Here is a 24,652-nt window from a genome sequence, read left to right as displayed (position 1 = left end):
CATTTTGCAGCGGTACAGGAGGCACTTATCACATCACGCCACCTCTCCAGGCCCAGGAGAAGAAGATTTCCTCACTCTCAGAGAAGAGGGAAAATGGCAGACGGAACCCCTGACTGATCAAGATGGTAGGTTGGTGGGGGGGGGGGGGGGGGGGGGTGGGTTCTAAAGTTTGGCAGCCTATGTGCTCACTTGTCTCTCCTTTTTTTGCTCTGCTCAGTTATGGCCCGTGGCTGACATGGTGTAAGCACAGGGCTTTTTTTGAGGGAGTACTTGGGGGTACTGAGTACCGGCACCGTTTCCATTGTCTGCTAAAATAGACCCGTGGTACCCAAGTTTTAATGAGAGCTCAGGCTCTACACACCAATTCTGCCTTATCATAGATTCTGTGAGTTGCAGGGGGCCTGGCTATTGTGGGGTGGGTCCCTCAGTGATCACCCCACCCCTGAAGGGTGGCCTGGCATTTGAGTACCGACACCTTTTTTGCTAGAAAAAACCCACTGTGTAAGTATAACATTGGTTGTTCAGTGTGCATGTACTGGGGGATGGGAAAATGAAATGTTGCACTCCTGCTGCCTGCGCTGCATTTGTTGCATTAATAAATGGGAGCTGTCTGTCCCATACCTTTTAATAAACATTATATTTACTAGAAAATGTTTAAAAATTAGTCGTTCAAAAAAGTAGTCAGGAGAGTGGAGATGACAAATGTTACATTCAATAAAAAACATTTTAAACTGTGTTCTGTAATGCATGACGTTTCATCTCATTACATATCACTCATATAAATAAATTACTGTATAGCATAATCGCAAGTGCATTCATAGGGTAATGTAAATGAAACGTTTTGCCTGCAAAGAACATTTTTTGTTCATGTCAATCTGGTCCTCAGAGGGAATTATGGTTAGAGTGAAACAGTGCAGGTAGAAAGGAAAGGTGCTCAGACAGGGAGCTAAAATTCATAGGGGTTAACAAAAAGAAAAAAAATACAAAAAAAGCGATTTAAACAGCCAAGAGAGGATCCTCGCTATTTAAATCACTTGTGCAGGGCTATCTGGGGATATTCAGCGGTGTTTAACTGGACAGTGCCGTTAAGTCTCCCCTCTAACTGCCCATGTCAAAACCGGCTAGTTTGTGGGTGGTTCAGGGGCCGAGTTAGACTGGAGCGGAAACTTAGCTGGTTAACGGCAATTTTCAGTCCACTAACCAGAAAAATAGCCAGCAAAACAGCTGCCCTAACTTTATGGGGCGAGTTGACCAAGCACTGGTTGAATAATTGGCCGGTGCCTGGTTATCTTCCGTGTCGGCGTTCATACCTGGCTATTCAGTGCCAGGAGTCATGCATGCCTCAGCTTTGAATACCTGGGGGTTAGTTCATCCTGCGATTGGAAGTGGCTTACCAGCTGCTTAACGCTGTGTGGCAGAATATCAGGCCCATAGTTACTGTTTTGCCTTAGACAGAAGTGTCTTGGCTCAGCACGCGAGTTAAGGAGTTCTGTTAAAGACGTGGAGATGATGAACGTGTTCTGTCTCTGGATGGCTGCAGAGTGACCCTAACTGGAGGTTACCAAATGGCTTAATATCAACTGGGGTTGGTTGCGCTGGTCCTGGTTGCACCCACACTCCTTGCATGGAGGTACAGTTCTGATTTTTTTTTTAATGGAACTGTGTCTCTAATCATGCAGCAGGGGCCAAACCAGAATTGACTCAGCCTGTGCTAGATGACACATGGGACCACTAGCTGGACTACACAACCCTTACCCAGACTCCTGTATTTTTAACATTTCTGTCTCACTTGTTTTGCCCCGCCACCTTGCAAGCGTGCTGCCTTGGAAACCATCACGTGCACACCAGTACGCCAGCCAAATTTTTTAAGTCTAGCATGATGTTTCCAAAACCCTCTTTGTGTTCAATTTCTTTTTTTAAAGTCAGGCCTTCCCCATACTTTATCTAGCTGGTTTAGTTTGAACAATGGACCAGGAATGCAGGTAAATGTTACCAGTGGGCAGAACAGACCTTGCAGGCAGGGCGAAGCTTCACTGGCTGCTTGCCTTTCTTATGCAGTTATCTAAGGCGTGGTGCAGGTGTGACAGGAATCATGGTACAGAGGACTGTTGTGCTATACATGCACACACAGAGACACAGTTTCAGGATGGCTTAAATGTTCCTTACAAATGAGGAAAAATGCTCACTGTGTGTGTGTGACATTATTTTGAAAGCAGAGCTGATGCTAGACATGGGCAGATGATGTAATTGCTTGGGGCCCTGAACAGCTCAAGGGAGGCCAAGACTTATTTTATTATTCCTCCTTCCCTGTCTTAAAAAAAAAGTCTTCACTTTGACACCGTCCAAACTTTTCCTATCTACAGAGGCTCCAATTTCCATGTGAATAGATAGAAATGGTGATGGCAATTGTCACTAAACGTGGAGCACACACACTCACAAGCATTCTGTTGAAAAAAACAAGAAACCCATGTGCAAGAGTGGGGTCACAGCGGACACAGAATATGCACTGGCTTGTGGGCTCCTGCTCCCTGACTGCTGGGAGCTTCCGCTAGTTTTGGCTGAGATGGGTGGAGAAAAATTCAGAACAGTGGGGTGATGGAAGCAGATTGGAGGTCCCCAGAGTGTAGGGTACAGGAGGTACGGAGGAACTTTGAGACTGCAGTGGATTAGGCAGAAGGTAAAGAAAAAGGGAGGTGTGAGGGCTAGGGGAGAGGAAAGGGGTGCGTCCATGATCACATGGGGGAGGGGAGCACTATTTTATATTAAGCTGCACTGTTGAAGAATTTTATTTAAGTTTTGTATGTTAGGGAGAGGGTGGATTAAATATTCCTCCTTATGGCCCCAATGGACTAACATTGCTTAAACAAATTTTCATCAGACTTAACTAAAAGGGTAACTGAGCTCAATCCTGGTAACTACTGATGTGAACTGTTATTAGACAATGGTAGGGGAAGGTTGGTAGAGCTGAGTCTATAATGGTACCCAGGATACTTGGAAAGCTGGACATGATTCCCCCCCCCCCCCCCATCCCTCCTTCCTCTTTTTTGCAACCTCCACAGTGGGAACATCTGCTAACATCTGCTCCTCACTACCTCTCCACCCTTATCTCCCCCTATGTTCCTGCCCGCAACCTCCGCTCACAGGACAAAGCCCTTCTCTCAGTACCCTTCTCCACCACTGCCAACTCCAGGCTCCGCTCATTCTGCCTTGCCTCACCCTATGCCTGGAACAATCTTCCTTTACCCATACGCCATGCCCCCTCCCTACCCATCTTCAAATCTCTGCTTAAAACTCACCTCTTCAATGCTGCCTTCGGCGCCTAACCGCTCGAGAAATGTAAAATGCCACAATCTATCCACCCTATCAGATTAACTGTTCACTCGTCCTCTAGATTGTTCACTTGTCTTTAGATTGTTCTCTTGTCTTTTAGATTGTAAGCTCTTTGAGCAGGGACTGTCCTTCTAAATTGTACAGCGCTGTGTAACCCTAGTAGCGCTTTAGAAATGTTTGTTAGTGTTTGTTAGTAGTAATTGGGCCATGGGGCCTTTGGTCAATCAGAAATCTCCATCAGGGTGATAGCATCATGCTCCTTTTGAAGCCCCCAGTAATAGCATGGGGAACGCTACAGCATGTAAAGGTTTTTCTGTACCTCAGTTCACTAACAGCAATCCACTCATCATCGTTCAGGGGCACCAGGATCTGGTTGGTATCAGCCAACTCCTGGAGCTCCCCATCGCGCAGCCAGTTGATCTCGGGGAGCTTGCCGTTGACCTGCACACCACAGCGCAACTTTACATCCTTTCCAAGTGAAGAGGTAATGTTGACGGGGCTCTCGATGAAGAAACTCTCTGGAAATAGAAAGTTCGACGAGTTAGAATGATACAGCAAAGTGCAATGACAGCAAGGCTAAATATTAATGACACTCATGCTTTACAGATGACAGGGGTCAGCTTCATTTACCCACACTCCTATCTCCCAAAAGTCATTTACTGCAATTTTTTTGCTGTGTCTTCCCTAATCTTTTCGTCTTGCTGATCTGGTCTTGGTTGTAAGTTCCCCCTGAGGCAGAAGCGAAACAAGGGGGCTCCTGGTCGGGGAGCTGCAGTGTGCTACAGGAATACCACTTCTGCAGTTGGACCTGACTGAAGATTACAAGCAGATATATATATATATATATATTTACACCCCATGCTTTCCCACTCATGGCAGGCTCAATGCAGCTTAGGTACTTATTTGTACCTGGGGCAATGGAGGGTTAAGTGACTTGCCCAGAGTCACAAGGAGCTGCTTGTGCCTGCAGTGGGAATCGAACCCAGTTCCCCAGGACCAAAGTCCACCACTCTAACCACTAAGGCCACTCCTCCACTGTTGCTACTATTTGAGATTCTACATGGAATGTTAATGTTGCTATTCCACCAGCATTCCATGTAGAAGCCTGCCCTTGCACATCAGCAACCCGCGCAGGCTTCTGTTTCTGTGAGTCTGACGTCCTGCACGTACGTGCAGGACGTCAGACTCACAGAAACAGAAGCCTGCGCGGCCTTTCTTACATTTCTACCCCACGCTTTCCCACTCATGGCAGGTTCAATGCGGCTTACATATTATATACAGGTACTTATTTGTACCTGGGGCAATGGAGGGTTAAGTGACTTGCCCAGAGTCACAAGGAGCTGCTTGTGCCTGCAGTGGGAATCGAACCCAGTTCCCCAGGACCAAAGTCCACCACTTTAACCACTAGGCCACTCCTCCATGCTGTAACCACCCAGGTGGAGAAGCTAAGTAGAAAATAACTTTTTTGCTATACACTTGCAGCAGGTTTTGGACAGTCTTTTAAGAGTCTGTGTAGTCTCCAACATTAATCCTAGAAAGAGTTTGCAATTTAAATTATTTTCTCTGGTTTTTTGCTTCAGTGGTTTTTTTCTCCCTGTGAGGAGTTGTTTTCCGTTGAAGTTGGTTTTCAGAGAATTGATTGAAACCTGTGATAAGTGCCTTTTTAAGGGTTGACCATCTCTTTAGGCTCCCTGGGCTATTGAAGTTTCCTTTCTTTAATATATTATTGCTTGCAATCTGTGGGATTACTGTTGGGTACATAAGTATTGCCATCAGGGGCGTAGCCATGGGTGGGCTTGGACAGGCCCAGGCCCAGCCACTTTCCCTCCAGGCCCGCCCATCCACATCCTTGCTCACTGATGCGGTCGCTGCCTTTTCTCCCGTGGCTCCGCCGGGTACAGCCGTCCGGGAGGCAGTGTTCAGCGAAGCCTGCCTGCCTGTCCTTAATTCTTCTCCCCAGGCTCCGTTTCGCTGCATCGCTTCATCGCTCCCTGCATTCTTCTCGCCTGTCACGCAGCGCTGCCATTCACACAGGCAGCTGCGCTCCCCCCTACCGCGTCCATCTGGTGCTAACAGGAAGTGCATCAGAGAGGACCGGATGGACGCGGCAAAGGGGAGCACAGCTGCCTGTGTGAATGGCAGCGCTGAGTGACAGGCGTGTAGAACGCAGGGAGCGATGGAGCGATGCAGCGAAGTGGAGCCTGGGGAGAAGAATTAAGGGCAGGCAGGATTTGCACATGTGCAAAAATTGAGCACGCGCAGGATAGAGACAGTGGCTGACAGCTGTGGCTCGCAGACACTGCCACTGGCCACCCAAGAGGTAAAGGTTCTTCGGCAGGGAGGAAGTCTTAAGCTGGCGGGGCTTGAGGATTCCTGCCAGCACAGGTATTTTGTTTACTTTGGAGGGGGGGGGGCACAGGTAGGGGGAGGAGTGGAGATGAAATTTTTGGCCCACCCACTTTGGCCTTGGGCCCACCCTAAATCGGCTGTCTGGCTACGCCACTGATTGCCATACCGGGAAAGGCCAAAGGTCCATCGAGCCCAGCATCCTGTTTCCAACAGTGGCCAATCCAGGTCACAAATACCCGGCAAGATCCCCAAAATGTACAAAACATTTTATACTGCTTATCCCAGAAATAGTGGATTTTCCCCAAGTCCACTTAATAAGGGTCTATGGACTTTTCCTTTAGGAAGCCGTCTAAACCTTTTTTAAACTCCGTTAAGCTAACTGCCTTTACCACATTCTCTGGCAATGAATGTCAGAGTCTTACAGCAAATTGTGATACTATTTTCAAGTATACTATTTACAATGTCAATACAATACGTAATACAACATTTTAATTGATAGTGAAGGGTAAAGCAAAGATGGAACATATAGATAGGTAAGAAAGTAAGAAGAGTTAGAAAGTAAGGTGACTAATTTAAAGAAAGCTGTACATGAGGTCAGAGTGATGGTTAAATATTATCTCAGCTAGGGTAGGAGTGGATAAACATGTCCTGATTTGTTCCCCGCTTGGACTTTTAAAGATATAACGGGTTATAAATAAAGTTTTATTATTATTATTATTGCAGCATGTGCAGCCCAAGTCACTCCTTGTGTGTGTGAGTGAGACTAACCAGTTAGTTACTTCTTCCATTAAAGGCCTGGTTGAAGAGCCCAGCTTTCACCTGCTTCCTGAAGTAGAGATAGTCTTGCGTAAAGCGAAGCCTTTCAGGCAGTATATTCAGTGCCTTTTTCATAGGAAAAGAAGGTATTGGGCTGTCCTTAGGGATAGATCACCACACAGGGCCTGGGCACCCTGCAATCACCCACAATACCTCTGATAGAGCTATAACATGATCATGCACAACAAATATTCTTTGCAAACTTCACATAATAAAAAGTACTTCAAAGCTATCTTAGAGGAGTGGGAGCCCTTGCACCAGCAAATCATTGACGACGCTGTTAAGAAGGTGGCATAAGCATCTCTGTGCATGCATCACAGCAAATGGTCAGCATTTCAAACTTGCACTTTAAAATACAATACTAATAGCAATTTGTCAAATTTTGATATGCAAACTGACTTTGAGCATTCACATTTATTGTTTTCATATGTTCACGTGAGGTTTTGAAGTACTTTTGATATACGAAGTTTAGAAAGGGTATTTATTTTGCATGATCATTTTATAGCTCTATCATAGGCCTATTTAAGAACATAAGAACAGCCACACTGGGTCAGAGCAATGGTCCATCTAGCCCAGTATCTTGCTTCCAGCAGTGGCCAATCCAAGTCACAAGTACCTGGCAAGATCCCAAAACAGTACCATTTTATGCTGCTTATTCTAGAAATAAGCAGTGGATTTTCCCCAAGTCCATTTTAATAATGGATTATGAACTTTTCTTTTAGGAAGATAGCCAAAACTTTTTTAAACCTTGCTAAGCTAACTGCTTTACCACATTCTCTGGCAACGACGAATTCCAGAGTTTAATTACATGTTGAGTGAAGGAGTGTGGTAGCCGTGTTAGTCCACTCTTAAGGTTATAAATAGAAAACAAACAAAATAAAACATGGAAAAGAAAATAAGATGATACCTTTTTTATTGGACATAACTTAATACATTTCTTGATTAGCTTTCGAAGGTTGCCCTTCTTCGTCAGATCGGAAATAAGCAAATGTGCTAGCTGACAGTGTATATAAGTGAAAACATTCAAGCATTACTCACTTACATACACTGTCAGCTAGCACATTTGCTTATTTCCGATCTGAGGAAGAAGGGCGACCTTCGAAAGCTAATCAAGAAATGTATTAAGTTATGTCCAATAAAAAAGGTATCATCTTATTTTCTTTTCCATGTTTTATTTTGTTTGATTTCTATTGATAATGTTGAGTGAAGAAACATTTTCTCTGATTTGTTTTAAATTTACTGCTTTGTAGCTTCATTGCGTGCCCCCTATTCCTAGTATTTTTGGAAAGAGTAAACAAGCTATTCATGTCTATCCGTTCCGCTCCACTCATTTTATAGACCTCTATCATATCTCCCCTCAGCTATCTTTTCTCCAGGCTAAAGAACTCAAACTGCTTTAATCTTTCCCCTTTATCATTTTCGTTGCCCTTCTCTGTACCTTTTCTAATTCCACTATATCGTTTTTGAGATGCAGTGACCAGAGTTGCACACAGTATTCGAAGTGTGGTCACACCGTAAGCGATACAAGGGCATTATAACATCCTCAGTTTGGTTTTCCATTCCTTTCCTAATAATACCCAACATTCTATTTGCTTTCTTTGCTGCTGCTGCACACTGAGCTGAGGGTTTCAACGTGTCAACAATGTCACCTAGATCCTTTTCCTGGTCTGCAACTCCTTATGTGGAACCCTGCATCATGTAACTATAGTTTGAGTTCCTCTTTCCCACATGCATCACTTTGCACTTGCTCACATTAAACGTCATCTGCCATTTGAATGCTGAGTCTCCCAGTCTCTAAGGTCCTCTTGCAATTTTCACACCCTCTTGCAATTTAACAACTTTGAATAACTTTATGTCGTCAGCAAATAAAATTACTTAGTTATTCCCATATCTAGATCATTTATAAATATGTTAAAAAGCAGTGGTCCCAGTACAGACTCCAGTGGAACCCAACTATCTACCCTTCTCCATTGAGAATACTGACCATTTAACTCTATTCACCGTTTTCTATCTTTTAACTAATTTTAAATCCACAATAGAACACTACCTCCTATCCCATGACTTTCCAATTTCCTCTGGAGTCTTTCATGAGGTACTTTGTCAAAACTTCTTGAAAATCCAGATATACAGTATTGACTGGTTCACCTTTATCCACATGTTTGTTCACCCCCTTCAAAGAAATGTAATAGATTTGGTGAGGCAAGATATCCTTTCACTAAATCTATGTTGGCTTTGTCTCATTAATCCATGCTTTTGAATATGCTCTGTAAGTTTTGTTCTTTATAATAGTCTCTACCATTTTGCCTGGCACCAACGTCAGGCTCACCAGTCTATAATTTCCCGGATCGCCTCTGGAATCTTTTTAAGAATCGGAGTTACATGGGCCACCCTCCAACCATCCGGTACCTTGCTTGATTACATATTACTAACAATAGTTCTGCAATTGACAAAAATTAATAATGTTCAATGGACTTTTCCCTCAGGAATCTGTCCAAACCCCCTTTAAATTCCGTAAGGCCAGCTGCTGTCACTACATTCTCCGGTAACGAGTTCCAGAGTCCAACTACACGCTGAGTAAAGAAAAACTGTTTGTTTTAAATCTACCATATTCTAGCTTCATCTTGTGTCCCCTGGTTCTATTATCTTTTGAAAATGTAAACAAACACCTCACATCTGTCCGCTCATTATCTTGTAGACTTCTATCATATCACCCCTCAGCCGCCTTTTCAGCACAACAAATATTAAAGCAGTTTACAATGCTGGAGTAGCTCCTGGAACACACAGGAGGGCTTCACTTAACTCAAGACTATCTGTACTTCAGGAAACAGGTGAAAGCCTGGCTCCGACACAAAGGACTAACACCGGCAGCACATACTGTAGAAACTTCCTTACCATATCGTACTGTAGCTGAAATCATTTTCCTGCACCTTTTCTGATTCCTTGTGCGACTCTTCCTTAAATTAGTCACCCTTGTCTATCTAAACTCCTTTTACTCTGTCTTATCTGTCTGTACATTCCACTGTCCCCTTTGCTGTTTATTAAGATGCGTTTATTGGGATTTATTAACTGCCTTTATGAAGAGATTTACTCAAAGCGGTGTACAGCAGATACAGTTTAACATCAAACTTACAATGTGGTTAACAGCATAACAATAGTAAAATGACCAAGTATAAATATAAATGCAATCAATGAGGTAAACTTGAAAACAGCAAACTGAAACCTAATAATAGGACTACCATGAAACAGGATCAAACATATCCACATTTAACAGCACTGAAATTCAAATACCAGAGATATAATATGATGTCACCATAATAGTGATGAAATATTACTACTACTACTACTACTATTTAGCATTTTATAGCGCTACAAGACGTACGCAGCGCTGCACAAACATAGAAGAAAGATAGTCCCTGCTCAAAGAGCTTACAATCTAATAGATAAAAAATAAAGCAAGCAGATCAATTAATGTGTAGAGGAAAGAGGCGAGGAGGGTAGATGGAGGCGAGTGGATACAAGTGGTTACGAGTCAAAAGCAATGTTAAAGAGGTGGGCTTTCAATCTAGATTTAAAGATGGTCAAGGATGGGGCAAGATGTAGGGGCTCAGGAAGTCTATTCCAGGCATAGGGCGCAGCAAGACAGAAGGAGCGAAGTCTGGAGTTGGCAGTAGCGGAGAAGGGAACAGATAAGAAGGATTTCTAATAAGCACACAATTAGAATATTCAAATAACATTGCTTTGATGCTAATGCTTTTCTACAATACAGCTTACCATATAAGCTGAGGAATTGGTCTAAGTTACAGTGGGTGTAGCAAGCTAGTCCAGGTGCACAATGAGTGTAGTCAGTCACCCTATGTATTAAAAGCTTGGGAGAAGAGCCAGGCTTTCACCTGCTTCCTGAAGCAGAAGTAGCCTTGAATTATACATAGCCCCTCTGGGAGTAAATTCCAGAGTGTTTTGTTTTGATGTTTTAATGCGTATCGTGTTGACATTGTAAGTAGCATTCTATGCCTTAATGCAGAGGTGCTGAAACTCAGTCCTTGAGGTCCACAATCTGTGGATAGTGTGGATTTAGTGGTGGAAAATGGAATTTATGTTTGAAGAGAGCAGATGAGGTAGCTCCTGTATTTGAAAAGGATAGGGTTAGAGTACATAAGGTGCCCCAGGTCTCTGAGGAACTGCGTCTATTAAAGCAGAGTCTGCATAGGGTTGAAAGGGAATACAGAAGATTCTCCTCAAGGGTCATAAAGAAAGTTTTTTTTGTTTTGTTACATTTGTACCCTGTGCTTTCCCACTCAAGGCAGGCTCAATGTGGCAATAGAGGGTTAAGTGACTTGCCCAGAATCACAGGGAGCTGCCTGTGCCTGAAGTGGGAATCAAACTCAGTTCCTCAGTTCTCCAGGACCAAAGTCCACCACCTTAACCACTAGGCCACTCCTCCACTCCAGTTCTCACTCCCAGTTAGTAAAGTATAAACAGACAGTACAAACCACCAAATGTCATTATTATAATGAGTTAATAGATTAGGCCCAATCTAGCTCTAAAGAGTTGTTCTCAATTTTGTTTACAGTGGTTCGGAATCCTGGAAAGTCTCTTGGGTTGGATTCCCAAATATCAAATACCAAATTTGCTCGTGGCTTTGCAGAGAAAGCGAGTAAGATTGTTGATTAGTTTGAGCCTTCAGAGTTGTTAATTGATCACTCCAGAGAGAAGAATGAGTGTGCTCAATGGCAGGAGTTTCAAGTAGTTACCAGTGAGTCTGTGGGTAGGATATTCCCTCAGAGAAAAACTGCATTGGCTCCCAATCAGAGAACGTATCACCTTCAAAATTTGCACCCTGGTCCACAAAATCATCTACGGTGTAGTCCCAGGATACATGTTAGACCTTATAGATCTACCAACCAGAAACAGAACCAGATCATTTCAAAGATACTTAAATCTCCACTACCCAAATTGCAAAGGAATCAAATACAAAACAACCTATGCATCCAGCTTCTCCTATATAAGTACTCAGCTATGGAACCCACTGCCAAAAGCTGCGAAAACAATCTACGACCACCTAAGCTTCAGGAAATCATTAAAAACCAGCCTGTTCAAAAAGGCTTACCCCACCGACCCTACATAAATATCTACACCCAGCAACACAGCAAAACCAAGGATCGTACTGGACAATATACAACTTCCCTCTCTTCGACTCCCACGGTCCCTGATTTACACCTAGCTTATTCGACCATAACATAACCTATATTTGTCTCTCTGCCGGAATTGGTGAACACCTCTCCAGTACTATGTAAGTCACATTGAGCCTGCAAATAGGTGGGAAAATGTGGGATACAAATGTAACAAATAAATAAATAAATAATTTTCTCAACTTAATAACAGCTTTTCTAAAGTTGATGATTGTGCACCCTCAGTGGTGAAGTCCTTGAACACATTGGTGGCACCACTTTTATGACTATTATCAATAAATGGTTTTCAGAAGGGGTGGTACCTGCAGATCTGAAGAAAGGTGCAGTTAAACCTGTTTTGAAAAGTAGAATAACAGATGTATCTTTGGTGGCTAATTATAGGCCAATCACCTCACTGCCTTTTCTGGCAAAAGTGATGGAGAAGATAGTGTATGATCAGCTGTGTGATTTTTTTTGGAGCAGCATATTTTGGATATGAATCAGTTTGGATTCTACCTGAATCATGACACTAAGATCTTGATACTATCCTTATTTGATTTGATTAGAGTGGGCTTTGATAAGGGTCAGAGATTTTTGCTGGTTGGTTTAGATATCATGGCAGCCTTTGATACTCTCGATCATAATATCTTGATTTGGAGACTGGCAATGTCTTAAGTTGCTTTACTTCATTTGTACAAGGCAGACAATTTTGCATTGTGCAGGCATTGGGAAAGCTATATTTCTTTAACATTACCACAGGAATACCTCAAGGTTCCTGTCTATCAGCTGTTTTAATATCTGACGACTGAGGGGAGATAAAATAATGAGTTGAATGGAACAGGTAGACATGAATCGTTTGTTTACTCTTTCCAAAAATACTAGGACTAGGGGGCATGCGATGAAGCTACAAAGTAGTAAATTTAATACAAATCGGGGGAAAATATTTCTTCACTCAACGTATAATTAAATTCTGGAATTCATTGCCAGAGAATGTGGTAAAGACAGTTAGCTTAGTGGGGTTTAAAAAAGGTCTGGACAGCTTCCTAAATTGACTTGGGGAAAATTCACTGTTTATTTCTGGGATAAGCAACATAAAATATATTGAACTTTTTCGGGATCTTGCCAGGTATTTGTGACCTGGATTGGCCACTGTTGGAAACAGGATGCTGGGCTTGAGGGACCTTTTCTCTGTCCCAGTGTGGCAATACTTACGTACTTCCTTTTACCTTTAAGTACAGTGCTGCATGAGCTGGATTTACAATTTTGAATTTACGCAGACAACATTCAGTTTTTAGTCCCAATTGATGATGATATTGAGAGAGGATTTGACAAATTATTATCTGTGATTCATAAATGGATGTTTGATAATCGCTGCCACAATCCCACCTCTTTATAAGGGCACTAAGGGGGCATCTATATCTTACAGCCTCACATTAGGTGCCTCAGTGCTGCGTACCAAGATTCCAATGATAGAATACTAGCATAAGTGAACATTGATGGGCCCACATTTAGGTGTGTCCACATATGCCAGCTCTATAGCTGTCTTAAGTTGGTGCATGCAGTACGCAAAACATAGTATTCTATAAGGTGGATGCATAAGTAGGAGACACGCCCATGTCACTGTTTCCTCTAAGCTGAGTAGGAGTTGTCCATGCCAGTGGGTGCTGCTGTTTCACTATCACATTTTCAATAGTGAGGAACAGGCAAGCTCTGCAGGACTCCAGGGAACCTGCCTGTCCGTTGTGATTGAAAATACAATATTGAAGCAGACTCGGCTAATTCTGCTACTGTATAATGTTCTAATTTTTCTTGATGATTCTTTGTTCTATATAGATTTTCATGTATTTTGTAAAATCTACCCATTCAGTTTGTATTGGTCGATGTATCAGTTGTTGCTGTTCTTAATTTAGGGGTCCTTTTTCTAAGTAGCGGAAAGCACTAATATGTGCTTACCACTGCTAAAAAAGCCATACCACGAGGCGCGCTCAGGCATCCCATGGTACATAAGTGCGTAAGTATTGCCATACTGGGACAGACCAAAGGTCCATCAAGCATAGTGTTTTGATTTAAAGTGTACTCATTCCAATTACAATAGCATCCTATTTCCAACAGTGGCCAATCCAGGTCACAAATGCCCAGCAAGATCCCAAAAAAAGTACAAAACATTTTATGCTGCTTATCCCCAAAATAGTGGATTTTCCCCAAGTCCGTTTAATAATGCCTTTACCACATTCTCTGGCAACGAATTCCAGAGTTTAATTACATGTTGAGTGAAGAAACATTTTATTTAATTCATTTTAAATTTACTACATTGTAGCTTCATCACATGCCCCCTAGTCCTAGTATTTTTGGAAAGCATAAAGAGACACTTCACGTTTGCCCATTCCACTTCCCTCATTATTTTATAGACCTCTGTCATATCTCCCCTCAGCCGCCTTTTCTTCAAGCTGAAGAGCCTTAGCCACTTTAGCCTTTCCTCATAGGGAAGTTGTCCCATCCCCTTTATCATTTTCATCTCCCTTCTCTGCACCTTTTCTAATTCCACCATATCTTTTTTGAGATACGGCGACCAGAATTGAACACAATATTCGAGGTGCGGTCGCACCATGGAGCAATACAAAGGCATTATAACATCCTCATTTTTGTTTTCCATTCCTTTCCTAATAATACCTAACATTCTATTTGCTTTCTTAGCCGCAGCAGCACATTGAGCAGAAGGTTTCAACGTATCATCAACGACGACACCTAGATCCCTTTCTTGGTCCGTGACTCCTAACGTGGAACCTTGCATGACATAAGCACATAAGCACCTCTATACTAGGAAAAGACCAAGGGTCCATCAAGCCCAGCATCCTGTCTCCGACAGCAGCCAATCCAGGCTTCAAGAACCCGGCAACCCCCCCCCCCCCCCCAAAAAAAAAAATTAATAACGCTCAATGGACTTTTCCCTCAGGAATCTGTCCAAACCCCCTTTAAATTCTGTAAGGCCAGCTGCTGTTACTACATTCTCCGGCAACGAGTTCCAGAGTCTAACTACACGCTGAATAAAGAAAAACTTTCTCCTATTTGTTTTAAATCTACCATATTCTAGCTTCATCTTGTGTCCCCTGGTTTTGTTGTTGTTTGAAAGTGTAAACAAACACTATAATTCGGGTTCCTCTTTCCCACTTGCATCATTTTGCACTTGCTCACATTAAACGTCATCTGCCATTTAGACGCCCAGTCTCCCAGTCTTGTAAGGTCCTGTTGTAATTTTTCACAATCCTCCCGCAATTTAATGACTTTGAATAACTTTGTGTCATCAGCAAATTTAATTACCTCACTAGTTATTCCCATCTCTAGTGACATTTGTTGTGGAGTCCACAAAGTTGATAAAGAAAGAACATAGACTGTATTATACTTGCAGAAGAAAGAGATCTAGCTATTTAGAAATGCTTTTAAATGTATAAATTTCCGTGCATATGTTCCCCCCCCCCCCCCCCCCCCACCGTAAATTGATTTAAGGATCTATCCAGTCCTGGTTTTGTACAACTACACGCCAAGCACATGTACTCCCATTCTCCGTCAACAAATTTAAAAGGTGTTTATCTCAAAGTCTCTATACACGGGTGTAAAACCAGAATCAGACTAGGTAAACGAGAACACAGTGGCACAGAAAGAGTAATGGCATCTGGAGAGGTAGCGTGCATCTATGATCACATCACCTCTCTGTGGCTCCAAGCTTCCGTCCTGACTGTTTTGTTTCTTTTACCCTGCATTTGGGCACTGCAAACAAATATGTATAGAGGTACAAAAGAGACTGATGGAAATACCTTCCTAAGGAGCTTAGCTGAGATTGGGTGGCAGAGCCGGTGGCAGGAGGTGGGGATTGTGCTGGGCAGACTTATACGGTCTGTGCCAGAGCCAGTGGTGGGAGGTGGGACTGGTGGTTGGGAGGTGGGGATGGTGCTGAGCAGACTTATACGGTTTGTGCCAGAGCCAGTGGTGGGAGGCGGGACTGGTAGTTGGGAGGCGGGGATAGTGCTGGGCAGACTTATACGGTCTGTGCCGTGAAAAGGACAGGTACAAATCAAGGTAAGGTATACACAAAAAATAGCACATATGAGTTTATCTTGTTGGGCAGACTGGATGGACCATGCAGGTCTTTTTCTGCCGTCATTTACTATGTTACTATGTTTGCACATTTCAACATTTTAAAATTATTTTTATAGCATTCCAATCAAAGGTGCCATGACCTACCATGAAAGCGTGTGAAATAGAAAATGGAACGCCAGTCCCTGGAAAGCTCATGGGGGAGGGAGGAAGGCAGTCCTCCAAAGATCTCTAAGAATCTGGCCTTCAGGATGTCAGAGGTCTTGGAAAGTTTTAATCTGATTAATCAGTCTTTCCTCTGCTTCTGTTACTCCCCCACTGCTTCCTCCCCTCATTAGTGTTCTGCATGTTCTAAGTACAGTAACATATTCCCACACATTCAATTCTTGGCTCAGTCAGGAGATCCAGCTTGGCCCTTCCACCTCTTTCACGTGCAAAGTTGTCTCTGGGTTGGAGAAGAGCCCAGTGAGGTAGTGTACACACACTATGTAGACAGCAGAATTGGGTGAGCCACAGCTCAACTAATACTTTGCTCACATAGCATTAACAGCTAGACAACTTGGGGGTGGGGCCAGAGACTGGTTTGTTTGGCCCCTTCAACAAAAGAGATGTTCACAGCCTATTTACTGTCTTTCACTTCCCTCCACTCTCTCTACCCATTTTCACTGCTCCCAGCCCTGCACTCCCAACCCAACGCTTTCCTTCTGTCACGCATCCTGCAAAAGGGAAGCCAGCTCCTTTCACCCCTCACATAAGCATCCATTCTCCTTTTCCTTACCTCTTCCTCCTCTTCAGTTTCACATATCTGGATGTACTCCCCTCCCTATATGACTCCACCTCTATCATATTGTTTTCCCCACTCCATCCCCTGTGGACCATGACTTCTCCCACCGGAATCCTCCATGGACCTCCCACTCCTGAGTCTGCTGGCCGCTTGCTTAATCTTTTAAGCATAGATGGAGCTAGTCATGGGCACAGTATTTGGTGGGCAATGTTAGTAATTCTGGGGTCTGAGACAGTATATCTTCAGTAGCCCTGCCTCCAACGTGCACTTCCTCCCCATGGGTGGCTAAAGTAGCATGGTAATCATGTCAGCTCACTTCAATTCACAGAAAGAAAGATCAAACAAAAATATATAAGGTGATACCTTGTTATTGGGTGAATTTAATACATTTGTTTACTAATTTTCAGGAGCTAAACCAGGGATGTGTATTTGTTTGAAGTGACATAGGAAACGTTAACAATATATCCCACATCATTTAGGACCCTGTTTATTAAGCTGCACTAGTGTTTTTAGCTCGTGATAAATGCTAGAGACACCCCTCTCCGGATATATATATAGTTTTGTTTTTTTTAGCTTTACCCTCAGCTTCCTCCCCCTTGCATCCATTCTCTCCGTCTCTCTCCAATACCCCACCCGCAGACTGTCAACTTGCCATCTCTCTGAATTCCCTCCCCAGTGTACTTCAGAGGTGGCCACAGTGATTCGTTTTCACTGCCTGAGCCAGCCTTCCCTCTGCCATGTTTGTCCCGCCCTTGCTTACATCACTGCCTGTTTCCTTACTGGCAGAACATGGCAGAGGGAAGCCTGCTGGGCCAGCGCAGGTAGCGAAAATGAATTGCTGCAGCTGCCTTTGAGGTGCACTGGGGAGATGTTCAGAGATGGGGCAAATACCAGGCCACCAGTGGAGAAGAGGGACAGAGGGGAGTGTGGTGCTGCTGCTGGGTCAAAAATGGGTGGGCCTGAGCCCATCCAGTACCATCACCTGTAGCTATGTCATTGCTACAAACTCCATTTTAATGGGCACTCCAATAAGGTTCAAGCATGCACAAACCAAGGGTTATGAAAACAAAAAGACAAACAATCCCTAAAAATGAGATAAGATAGTTGCAAAAAGAATCAAAATCTCAGAAAAATGAGCTCTTGGTCTTCTCTGAGCAGTATCATTCACCTCAGACTCCAACATCACTCACACTTCTTCCAGAACTGGACACCTGTAAAACTCACTCTTTACTTTTGGTCCCTTTTTCCTCCTTAATGCTACTCTGTAGCCTTTATCTCATTTCTCCGTTGGTGTATCTCTGGGCAAAGATTAAGCTATGTGTACCTCTTTCTCTCTCTCAGGCAAATGATCAAAAGCAAACGCCGGCGCTAGAGGCTGTTACCGCCATACTAGCACCAGCGTTTGCTATCACCCCATGATCAGAGCCCTCGAGCGCGTGAAACAACGCGCTCGAGGGCTCTTAACGCAAGGAGCTTGCAAATGCATGCTAATCAGAGCTTAACGCATTTATCCCCAATGAACAGCGTCCAGCGCGCCAAAGATTGGGTCGCTGGCCGCGACAAACCCTACGCCAGCTCCGAGCTGGCCTTAGGGTTTGCAGATCATTGGGGAGGAATGGTGAGCCCTACCCAGCATGCATTTGCATGCTGGCAGGCCCCCATTCCCCCCTACAGCAAACCCGCCAGTGAGGGCAGTTGAGGACGTCTAAAATTTGGCCGTTTCTGCAATGGGCAGTTAAGGACGTCCAAAATTGGATGTTTCTATTAGAAAGACGTCTTTCTCATAGAAACATCCAATTTTGGATGTCCTTAACTGCCCATTGCAGAAACGACCAAATTTTGGACGTCCTCAACTGCCCCGTTGCTATACCTCCGACACCCCCTTGAAATTTGGCCGTCCCTGCAACAGGGCAGTTGAGGATGTCCATCTTCTGATTTAAAGATGGACGTCCTTCTCTTTTCATTGGTCTCCAGCCAAGACCTGTCAAACAAGTGCGGGAGGATTGTGCTGAGTGCATGCTCAGACACAATTCTCCCGCACTTCTGCCCCATAATCAGAGATAATTGCGCTGTTTAAATATGCATGCATTATCTCTGATCATAGGTCTAATAGCGCCCCGTGCTGTTCCAGCGCTATTTTAGAGCGCTGTTTGGAACAGCGCAGGGCTTTTGATCATCTGCCTGTCCGTGTGGGAGATGGTATCCCTTCTAGATCTCCTATGTTTCCTGAGTGCTGTACTTTGCTTCCACTGCATCCAGCACTCCAAATCAGGGGCGTAGCCACGGGTGGGCCTGGATGGGCCCAGGCCCACCTACTTTGCCTCCAGGCCCGCCCATCCACCTTCTTCTTCGCTGGCTGCCTTTTCTCCCCAGCTACGCTTCATCGCTCTGCATTCTTCTTCTCGTCTGTCATGCTGCACGCAGCGCTGCCATTCACACAGGCAGCTGTGCTCCCCCCTACCGCATCTATCCGGTCCTAACAGGAAGTGCATCAGAGGACCGGATGGACGGCGGACGCGGCAAAGGAGAGCACAGCTGCCTGTGTGAATGGCAGCGCTGCGTGCAGCGGGACTTGCGAGAAGAATGCAGGGAGCGACGATCGTGCATCGAAGCGGAGTCCGGGAAGAAGTGCGCATAGCTAAAGGTTTGGGCTCAGCTAAGGTACCGGGCAGGCAGCGGAGCAGAGGGAGAAATCAGTTGTATATAGCGGAGGACATGGAGAAATGCTGCCTGGAGGGAGAGGGGGATAGGGACAAGAGATAATGGGGTGGATGGAGAAGGAGAAATGTTGCACGGAGGGGGAGGGAGAACACAGGGAGAAATGTTGGACACAGAGGTGAAGGGGAGGGATAGATGGTGCATGAGGGTGGAGGGGAGGAAGGGAGAGAGAGACAGGGGTAGAGGGGGGGGCAATAAAGGGAGAAATCTTGTATATGGGGGTAGAGGGGAGGGAGAGATGGTGCCCAGAGAAGAGAGGGAGAAATGATGGGCATGACAGTGGATGGGAGGAAGGGAGAGATGCTGTATGGGAGGAGGAGAAAGAGATATTGACCTCTGGGGCACAAGGGAGGGGGGAGACAGAGATGGTGGACAGTGGGAGAGAGGCAGAAATGTTGGACATGGTGGAGGAAGGAAGAGAATGCTGCATGGGATGGAGGGGGAAGACAGATATTGGATCTGGGGTACAAGGGAGGGGGAAAGAAGAATGTGGACAATGGGGGAGATGTAGGACATGGGGTTGGATGAGAGGCAGGGGAGATTCATAGGAGAGGGGAGAGAGGGAGATATTGGATCCAGGAGCAAATGAGAATGATGGAGAGATGCCAGACAATGGGAGTGAAGGAAGAGAGAGAGAGGGAGAAATGCTGGACCATGGGGGACAGGGAAGGAGAGAAGAGAAAGGATAGGGAGATGTTGGGCTACGAGAGCAGGGAGGGAAGAAAGAGGGAGTAGATACTGAGCTAGAAGGGTAGATGGAGGAAGATGCTGGGAATGGTGGAACCATGTGGAAGAGGGTGGCAAGAAAATGGATGAGAGGATAGTGATTACAGAGGATAGAAATATAGTAATGGGGAGTAGATTAAAGATGAAAGGGAATGGCTGGAGAAGGAGTGAGTTGGGTAATGGGAGAGGTAGTGGGTGAGAGAAGAAGATGACGATCTGATAGGCAGCTGTAAAGTAAAAAGAAGGAGAAAGAGAGTAAAATTTGAGTTGACAGGCAAAAAATCAAAAAAAGAGGAAAGAGCTAAAAAGGAATGATCAGTATGTCAGAGGTAGATGTAGTAAGGGAATAGACAGTAGAGAGGAGAAAAGACAAATGGACAGCAGTCACTTGAAGGAGAATTAGTAGACGACAGACAGGAAATTAGAAGCAACATAATGGAAAAATAAAATGTCCAGACATCAAAGGTAGAAAAAAGCATTTTATTTTGAATGTTTAAATGGAATATGTTAGCTTTGTGAAAAGTGCATAGCAAATGTCTTTGCATTGTGTTCAGTAGAAAGGAAATGCACTTTTGGTTTTTATTTCTCCAGGGTTGTAGTACATGTTAAGTTTAACTTCTTGGGGTTCTCACTTCAATTTTTGTGTAAATATTTTTATTTCTAACTTGTGATAGTAATGGCAGGTACAGAAATCGGAAGGGAGGCAGGGAAGAGAGGGGATTGGAGAGAGTGCCCTCCTTTATTTTCTGACCTGGGCCAGAGCAGGTCTAACACTGGCCCTTACCCTTGCTTTATAGCTGGTGGGGCTCCCCAAGCATCCCAGCTGAGGACCTCCTCCAAAGGCAGTCAGAACTTGCTTCTACCAAGCTCTGCAGTTGGCGACAGCATCTTTGAGTTACTGACAACTAAGGATGCAAGGGGTGCCAGCTTCGGTCGCTTAGGGATGTTGCTACTGCCTGCCAAGCTTGGTAAAAGGAAGTTCTGGCCACTTTCAGAGGAAGTCTTCAGCTGACAGAGTTTGAGGATCCTCATCAGCTAAAGTATTTATATTTTGAGGTGAAGGTAGGGCGAGGAAGAGAAACTTTTGTGCCACCCACTTTGGGCTCAGGCCCACCCAAAATTGGTTTTCTGGCTAGGCCACTGCTCCAAATCCCTTCCCCGACAGGGACTGTCTTGTGGCTGCAGCTTTACTCTCTATGCTCTTGTTCTCTGACAGAGGATCAGAATCAGGTCTTGCTGAGGACCAGCTCCTTCTGGATGCTATTTGCCTCAAGGGACAACTGTGGATCAGACTGGTAATCCCCTATCAGTTCAGTTTCTTTGGGAACACACCTTTCTCCTTCAACGTACACCAGGAAACCAGACAGACAACCCTGTGCTTGATTGTCCTTCCCCTCTGGAGGGGCCCACAATGTTCTTCCTGCTACCGCAAAGAAAGTGCATTTTAGCAGCCTCTACAAAATATTGCCCCCCAAAATCAGAAAAAAAATAGTTAACCCCCCCTGAATTCCCGTAAATTACATGAGAAACTAAACAGAACAAACATTTTGGGGCTACACCCTCCCTAGCTAAAATCCCCATATGTTTTCTCTGTTGATCTTCATTTTTACTCATAAAAAACTGATCTTACAAATAAAAAATGGGCTACATAACATATGTAAGCAGATAAAAGCCAGAATGGAGGGGTAGCCTAATGGTTATTGTAGTGGGCTGAGAACCAAGGGAGGTGGGTTCTATTCTCACTGCAGCAACTTACTTAACCCTCCATTGCCCCAGGTGCAAAAACTTAGATTGTGAGCCCACTAGAGACACAGAAAGCACTTGTATATAACATGTAATGTGCTTCGGTTGTACCACAGAAAGACAGTATATCAATTCTGTTACTCTTTACACAATGATCCTAATGTAATGCTAAATACAAAAGAATGCAACATCTACTAAATGAAAAAATGTAAGCCACATCGAATCGAAATCTGTTTTTGTATAATTGTGGGATATAAGAACAAATAAATAAAAATATATGCAGAAAGCAATCTTATATTTACTTATTTGTTGCATTTGTATCCCACATTTTCCCACCTATTTGCAGGCTCATTCTGGCTTACATTGTGCCGGAGTGGCGATCGCCATTTCCGGACTGAGAAATACAAAGTGATATTGCATTAGAGTTCATAAATAAGGTAGATTACAAAGTAGTGTTGCATTAAAGTTCATAAATGATAGAGTATAGAGTAAGTTAGACAATCAAATAAAGAAAGTTCATTTCTTGCATGAGAAGTAAAGTGGTAGTGAGTAATGCATAGTGAGTGCCAGCGTAAATGAAGCAGTCAAGTGTAGAGAGTTCGGTTTTGTCTAGTTTTGGTGGCGTTTCGTTGTCTAGTATTTAGGATGGGTCATTGTGGTATGCTTTTTTGAATAGGTTGGTTTTCAGTGATTTTCGGAAGATTGTTAGGTCGTGCATTGTTTTTATAACCTTTGGTAGTGCGTTCCATAGTTGTGCGCTCATGTAGGAGAAGCTGGATGCATATGTTGAGTTGTATTTAAGTCCTTTGCAACTGGGGTAGTGTAGATTCAAGAATGTGCGTGCTGACCTTTTTGTGTTCCTGGTTGGAGGGTATATGAGGTCTCATATATAGATTGGGGCTTCACCGTGAACGATTTTATGGACCGTGGTGCAAATTTTGAATGCAATTCGCTCTTTCAGTGGAAGCCAGTTTTTCCTCTTAGGGGTTTGGCGCTTGTATAAAGTAGATGCTCCAGAGGGCAGAAGTGGGATTTTGCAAAGTACTCATGTACAACCCACCAGAGAGACAAATGTGTATGGGGCCCTTTTACTAAGGCGTGTAGGTACCTACGTGTGTACAATGTGTGTCAAATTGGAACTACCACCCAGCTACTACATGCCCCGGGCGGTAATTCCATTTTTGAAGAGACCAAAACACGCGGTAGAAGTTTTCTACCGTGTGGCGCTTACCTGACGGTAATTGGCCATGTACACACACTGATGATTACTGCCCAGTTAATATGTGAGATCTTACCGCTAAGTCAATGAGTGGCGGTAAGGTCTCATGCCAAAAATGAATGTGCGCTGTTTTAATTTTGCTGCATGTCCATTTTCGGCCACAAAAATAAAAAAGGCCTTTTTTGCAGGCACGCTAAAAAGTGGACCTGTGCGCGTCCAAAACAAGCACCTACACCAGCGCAGGCCGTTTTTCGACACGCCTTAGTTAAAGGGCCCCTATGTTTGCTGCTCTTGAGTGGGAATAAATATACATTTACCTGTCACTGCTGGTTGTACGAGTACGTGGCAGTTATTGGACCAAAGATAGATGGGCTATAAATTGTTTTAAATACATAAATATTGCCAGTAACCAGATAACTCTGGGTATCCCCTTTGCTGCACCATGGATCGCCCCAAAATCTGGGTCAGTGGTTCTTGAACTTCCTTCTGTTGTGACAACACACTGACAGATCATGTGCATGACACACTGACTACTACAATTTGAAGCTAACGAAAGACAAAATCTTATCTATCAGTTCACTGTTGCGAACAATGATGCAAGGGAAACACAGACACTGGGGTCTATATGACGCCAGGGTGGAGGAGAGGGATTGTTTAGAGGACAGCAACATTTCCAGATGGAAATGGTGATAGAACAAGAAATGGAGATTTCAAGTACCTGGCTTCCTTGTTCTCAACGCTCTCTGACCTGCCACAGACAGGGATATTTAAAAAACGCACAAATGTGCCGGGTCCCGCTCTCGCTTTCATCATATGCCAACCATAAAAGAAGAGAGAACATAGTAAAGCATGGAAAGGAACTTAGACAGGTAAACAAGGAGAGCTAGATAAAGGTGAAGGTCAACCATGCCACTCACCAGTCTGAAGGAAAGGCATTGGAAAAAAGATTAGTCTTTTCTTTGATGTGGAGGGGGAAAGGCAAAACGTTCCATAAGGATGTACCACAGAAGAAAAAGGATGAATGGTGTGTAGTTTGTAATTTCCTGTTAGAACAGGCATCGCCTAAAATGTTTCTTCTGATCTGTTTTTCCATAAATCTAAGTTGGCTAACATATCATCCACACCACTTTCCAAACAGGAATTTCATTGGAGAAAAGGAAGGGGTGGAGCCAATGACAATTTTAATCCTCTGCTGTCCCAGTGCCTCATTCCACTTCCTCAAACTCAGTTCCTCAAACCTGTGGAGGTTTTATCTGAATCATTGTCAGCCTTTCAAAAACAGAACAAGGTGGTTTATCTAGTGAGAAATTAAACACAAAAATGGTACAGATGAGGACATTAAAAAAAAGAATTTCACTGAGCATATCCTACTCTTTGCTCCATCAGATCACTCTAGTGTCTAAAAAGTGGGGGCTTACAGTTCCAGAACTGCCAAGTTACCCAGTTCAAGGAGGCAGAATTATACCAGTCCAAGAGTTATGACAACCCCCATCCTGATGCTTTATGGGACCTGCAGCACTGCTTGCAGCTCCTTGTGACTCTAGGCAAGTCACTGAACCTTCCATTGCCCCAGGTTCAAATAAGTACCTGTATATTTATTTATTAGTAGCATTTGTATCCCACATTTTCCCACCAATTTGCAGGCTCAATGTGGCTTACATTTGCTGTAATGGCGGTTGCCATTTCCGGTTATCAGAATTACAAATG

General features: G+C 44.0%; 1 protein-coding gene across 2 annotated transcripts in view; it reads right to left on the bottom strand.

Moving 5' to 3' along the window:
- AXL (AXL receptor tyrosine kinase) overlaps positions 1–24,652 on the bottom strand; it is a 190,453-nt gene that overhangs the window by 152,713 nt on the left and 13,088 nt on the right. For both annotated transcript variants that reach the window (XM_030220148.1, XM_030220149.1), the window contains exon 2: positions 3,650–3,848. In XM_030220148.1, the coding sequence (XP_030076008.1) occupies positions 3,650–3,848 (199 nt within the window). The remainder of the gene's footprint in view (positions 1–3,649; positions 3,849–24,652) is intronic.

This window comes from Microcaecilia unicolor, chromosome 11, assembly GCF_901765095.1.
Source record: "Microcaecilia unicolor chromosome 11, aMicUni1.1, whole genome shotgun sequence".
Classification (NCBI taxonomy): domain Eukaryota; kingdom Metazoa; phylum Chordata; class Amphibia; order Gymnophiona; family Siphonopidae; genus Microcaecilia; species Microcaecilia unicolor.
Note: the sequence above shows the minus strand (reverse complement) of the source record. Positions and strands in the feature narration are given on the sequence as shown.